Genomic DNA, 5,682 nt, shown 5'->3' with positions numbered 1-5,682 from the left:
ACGTCTCCGAATTACGTAGCCAAACGGCATTGCATAACCCTCCTCGCTGCGCCACCCCTCCTCCTCCGCTCTAAGTGTGTGTTCGTCTATTAGTATTTCATTTTTTTCTGCAACCAATCAAGTGTCCCAGGTAAACGAGATTTAATGTACATCAGTGAAAACCGGCAGAGATCATCGATTGACGTCTCCGAATTACGTAGCCAAACGGCGTTGCATAACCCTCCTCGCTGCGCCACCCCTCCTCCTCCGCTCTAAGTGTGTGTTCGTCTATTAGTATTTCATTTTTGTCTGCAACTAATCAAGTGTCCCAGGTAAACGAGATTTAATGTACATCAGTGAAAACCGGCAGAGATCATCGATTGACGTCTCCGAATTACGTAGCCAAACGGCGTTGCATAACCCTCCTCGCTGCGCCACGCCTCCTCCTCCGCTCTAAGTGTGTGTTCGTCTATTAGTATTTCATTTTTTTCTGCAACCAATCAAGTGTCCCAGGTAAACGAGATTTAATGTACATCAGTGAAAACCGGCAGAGATCATCGATTGACGTCTCCGAATTACGTAGCCAAACGGCGTTGCATAACCCTCCTCGCTGCGCCACGCCTCCTCCTCCGCTCTAAGTGTGTGTTCGTCTATTAGTATTTCATTTTTTTCTGCAACCAATGAAGTGTCCCAGGTAAACGAGATTTAATGTACATCAGTGAAAACCGGCAGAGATCATCGATTGACGTCTCCGAATTACGTAGCCAAACGGCGTTGCATAACCCTCCTCGCTGCGCCACGCCTCCTCCTCCGCTCTAAGTGTGTGTTCGTCTATTAGTATTTCATTTTTTTCTGCAACCAATCAAGTGTCCCAGGTAAACGAGATTTAACGTACATCAGTGAAAACCGGCAGAGATCATCGATTGACGTCTCCGAATTACGTAGCCAAACGGCGTTGCATAACCCTCCTCGCTGCGCCACCCCTCCTCCTCCGCTCTAAGTGTGTGTTCGTCTATTAGTATTTCATCTGGGGATCTGGCGCCGACATGGCAGCCAGACGCTTACATCTTGTTCTTCTTCAGATGCTGCAAATGATGGCGATTTTTGATCCTGCCGCGATGACGACGTGCCTTCCAATGAATGGAGCCGCTTCTACCGAGCAAGTCTGTCCTGCTGACCTGGCTTTTTTGAGTGACGCTTCGCCTTTGGACCTCACAGCGCTACCGGCGCTCGAACGTTTCATCGACTGGCAACCCTGGAATCTTCAGCACAAGCATGACCTACATAAGCAGCTGTTGTACCCAGCCACACCGGGATCTGGCGCCGACATGGCAGCCAGACGCTTACATCTTGTTCTTCTTCAGATGCTGCAAATGATGGCGATTTTTGATCCTGCCGCGATGACGACGTGCCTTCCAATGAATGGAGCCGCTTCTACCGAGCAAGTCTGTCCTGCTGACCTGGCTTTTTTGAGTGACGCTTCGCCTTTGGACCTCACAGCGCTACCGGCGCTCGAACGTTTCATCGACTGGCAACCCTGGAATCTTCAGCACAAGCATGACCTACATAAGCAGCTGTTGTACCCAGCCACACCGGGATCTGGCGCCGACATGGCAGCCAGACGCTTACATCTTGTTCTTCTTCAGATGCTGCAAATGATGGCGATTTTTGATCCTGCCGCGATGACGACGTGCCTTCCAATGAATGGAGCCGCTTCTACCGAGCAAGTCTGTCCTGCTGACCTGGCTTTTTTGAGTGACGCTTCGCCTTTGGACCTCACAGCGCTACCGGCGCTCGAACGTTTCATCGACTGGCAACCCTGGAATCTTCAGCACAAGCATGACCTACATAAGCAGCTGTTGTACCCAGCCACACCGGGATCTGGCGCCGACATGGCAGCCAGACGCTTACATCTTGTTCTTCTTCAGGTTTGTTACTCTTACCTTTCTGTTAATGGCAAACCATTTAGGAAGTCGACGCCAGATCCCAACTTTGCTGTGTTCATGTTTTTACGCCTTCTGTACGATGTGTCCGCGAGCTGTTCAGGATACATAGGTTTGTTTAAAAGAAAGCTTTTGCTTGCGGGAGACGTAGAGCAAAACCCTGGGCCTCTGTCTGCTGAGCAGGAAAAGCAGATGTTCGATACTATCATGACAATACCAGTGATACAACAGCAACAGACCGAAATATTGGACGAACTACGTTCCATTCGGCTTGAGCAAAAGAATCTCGAAGAAAAACTAACAAAACTCGCAGAAAAAGTCAAGAGCGTTGAAGATAATGTGTCACTGGTGCTCCCGCTAAAGCCTGAAGTAGAAAGATTATCTCAAAGTTCCCAGAAACTTGCTGTTGCGTGCACGGCCCTCCAGTCATCGCACGATGACCTGGAGAACCAATCACGAAGAAATAACTTAATATTCTACGGCATCCACGACAAAGAAACCGAATCGTGGGAACAGTCTGAGACTAAAATTATCTCTTTTTGCGCTGAAAAGTTAGAGCTTTCCGTTGACGCCGCTGCTATTGAAAGAGCGCACAGACTAGGAAGATATGCGCCTGACAAGCACAGACCCCTGATCGTTAAATTCTTGTCCTTTAAAGAGAAGAATCGTGTTCTTTCAAATGCTGCCAAACTAAAAGATACTGACTGGGCGATAAGCGAAGACTATTCGGCCAAAGTACGGCAACAAAGAAAAAAGCTCATGCAGTTTGCTAAGGCACGCGGCGGAAAGTTGAAACTGCGGTTTAATAAGCTAAACCTGGACAACAAAACCTATATGTACAACATTGAAACAGACGATATCACTTGCGTAAACCAATAGCCATCACCGAGGCTTTTAGCTTGCCCACAGACTGCTATTAAAAATGAACTTGTCTGTATTGTTAATTGTCGCAGTCTAAAAAACAAAACTGACCAATTCTCCTCACTCTTACAAATGACAAACGCACATGTGGTGATTGGAACCGAGTCATGGCTGGACAGCAACATAAGCGATGGTGAAATATTTCCTCCATCCTATACCACGTATAGGAAGGATCGCAATGTACGCGGTGGTGGTGTGTTCATCCTCGTTCATAGCAGTTTGAAAAGCGTGTCTGTTAACCTAGAAAACGATTCCTGTGAAGCTGTCTGGTGCAAGGTACAGCTGGGCGATGGTACTTCTTTCGCAATTGGCTCTTTTTATAGGACGCCCGGTTCAACCTGCGCAGAGCCATTTTTTGAACTTAGCAACACACTATTAGCCTTAGATGCAACACATATTATCCTTGCCGGTGATTTTAATATGCCCTGCGTAGAATGGTCTTCTTTTAAACCAGTAATTCGCACTGCATCGCTCTTGTATACCGCTTTCCGTGAAGTAATTGGTGCTCACTCATTATTCCAGCTTGTTCAAACCCCTACCAGACTCGGCCTTACCAGTGCTAATGTATTAGACTTGTTTTTCTGCAATGACCCTAGCCTAGTCTCGTCTGTCATAACGCTGCCAGGCATAAGCGACCACGATGTAGTTTTAGCAAAAGTATCCTGTAATGCTATGAAGACCCACTACACCCAACCACGCAAAGTGTATTTTTATGAAAAAGGGGATTATGCTTCGCTATCACGGGATCTCGACGCATTTTTTCCTGAGTTTCTTTCACATCGGCCATCTCTGGATATCGATTCCTTCTGGAACTTGTTTAAAACTAAAATTTTGTCACTGACTCAGACTTTCATCCCATCCCGCTTGATTTCAGCCAAGCGTCGTGACGATATGCATTGGATGAATAGACAGTTGCGGGCAATGATCAACCGGCGGAAACGGCTGTTTCGCAGATATTGTGATACGCCCGCACTAACTTTGTACTCCGAGATGAAAAAGCAAACTAACAACTTATCGAAAGAAATCCGTAAAGCAAAAAGGGCATACTTCAGCACACTAGGCCAACAACTAAAGACAAACCCGAAGGCAGTCTGGAAATATGTTAAAAATAAGAGAAACAGCAGGGTCTCTGCGCCTGATATACTAGACGAAACTGATTTTGGAAGGGATTCAAAAGGTAAAGCGAGAAGTTTCAATCTTTATTTCCAATCGGTGTTTTCCGATCCCATTAATATACATACTGATTTTCAATCTTCCAGCACCCTGACCAGAATGAATGACGTAGAAATTTCTGAACGAGGGATCATGCTTTTATTACAGAAAATTAAAGTTACATCAGCACCAGGGCCTGACAACATTTCCAATTACGTTTTGAAAAATTGTGCGGCTTCGGTTGCCCCGTATCTAGTTGCATTATTTCAGAAATCGTTAGAGAATTCTTCTTTACCCCTTGACTGGAGAAGTGCCAATGTCGTTCCGATTCATAAGGGTGGTGACAAAACTAAAACATGTAACTATAGGCCCATATCGCTGACGAGCGTGTCGTGCAAAACACTGGAACATGTCATTTATACTCAGTTAATTAGCCATCTACAAAACAATAGTTTTTTCTGTTTGACACAACATGGATTTAGGTCCGGCTTCTCATGTGAAACACAGCTCGTGGAATTCACACATGACATTTCTGTTTCCTTAAACTCTGCCGGTCAGGTAGATTGTATATTTTTAGATTTTCGAAAAGCGTTCGATTTAGTTGCTCACAACCTATTGCTACAGAAACTTTCAGAATTAAATATTCCTACCTCACTCTTATCCTGGATTGAAGCGTATCTTGCGGAAAGGAAACAGTGCGTGGTTATCGACGGTGTCAGCTCGGAAGGTGTGGGTGTAACTTCAGGTGTTCCGCAGGGGTCGGTTTTGGGCCCTCTTCTTTTTCTCATTTTTATAAATGACCTCACTAGTAACATTTCAAGTATAATCAGACTTTATGCTGATGACTGTTGTATCTACCGCAACATTTCTTCTGAAGCAGATGCAATTTCACTACAGCATGACCTCAACTCTGTATTCTCTTGGTGCAACAACTGGAATATGGCGCTAAATATCTCCAAATGCAATCTGGTCCGGTTTACAAAAAAGAAACAATTCTTCCAAACAGACTATTTCCTTGGTAGCACTGAATTATCCACAGTTTCAACTTATAAGTACTTGGGAGTCTTTTTTTCTACTGACCTATCATGGAATACACACGTAAATTACATATCTGCTAAAGCCAGCCGCACATTAAACTTTCTCAGACGTAACTTTAAGGACGCTCCCCTTACGCTGAAGGAGACATTATACATGTCTACTGTACGTCCGATACTTGAGTATGCTTGCGCGGTTTGGGACCCGCATACAAAACTGAATATTGAGGAGCTGGAGCGCGTCCAGAAACGGGCTGCTAGGTTTGTGTCTGCCGATTACAATTTCCAAAAAAGTTCTTCTGGTTTGCGCGAGAAGTTGGGATGGCCGTTACTTGAAAACAGGCGCAAATATTTGAGACCCTCTTTCTTTTATAATGTGCTTAATAATAAAACTGGAATTCCAAAAGAGAAATACATTAATGAACCCAGCTACATTTCCGCCCGCACTGACCACCCACTTAAGGTGCGCGAGTACAATAGCCGTATAAACGTATTCAAATATAGTTTTTTCCCACGAACAGTGCATGACTGGAACTGTCTCCCTTCTCGGGTCGCTACCGCTCCTCCTACATCGTTTCTGGCCGATTTGCAAAGCCACCTGTCAATATAAGTGCAATCATTCTTGTCCGAGTGTATCATGCTGCTTTTTTTGA

General features: G+C 45.3%; 1 protein-coding gene across 1 annotated transcript; it reads left to right on the top strand.

The window, feature by feature from the left end:
• The first annotated feature begins 1,019 nt into the window (after window positions 1-1,019).
• LOC149370195 (uncharacterized) lies at window positions 1,020-2,824 on the top strand. The gene has a single exon (XM_089582758.1). It carries the CDS (start codon window positions 1,026-1,028, stop codon window positions 2,799-2,801), a length of 1,776 nt encoding a protein of 591 aa, XP_089438884.1. The 5' UTR covers window positions 1,020-1,025; the 3' UTR covers window positions 2,802-2,824.
• The last annotated feature ends 2,858 nt before the right edge of the window (window positions 2,825-5,682 follow it).

This window comes from Amblyomma mixtum, chromosome 1, assembly GCF_055824585.1.
Source record: "Amblyomma mixtum isolate Tamu chromosome 1, ASM5582458v1, whole genome shotgun sequence".
Lineage (NCBI taxonomy): Eukaryota > Metazoa > Arthropoda > Arachnida > Ixodida > Ixodidae > Amblyomma > Amblyomma mixtum.
Note: the sequence above shows the minus strand (reverse complement) of the source record. Positions and strands in the feature narration are given on the sequence as shown.

Bases quoted from the DNA above. Each gene is read 5' to 3' on its own strand.
- LOC149370195 (XM_089582758.1), top strand. From the start codon at position 1,026: ATGGCAGCCAGACGCTTACATCTTGTTCTTCTTCAGATGCTGCAAATG.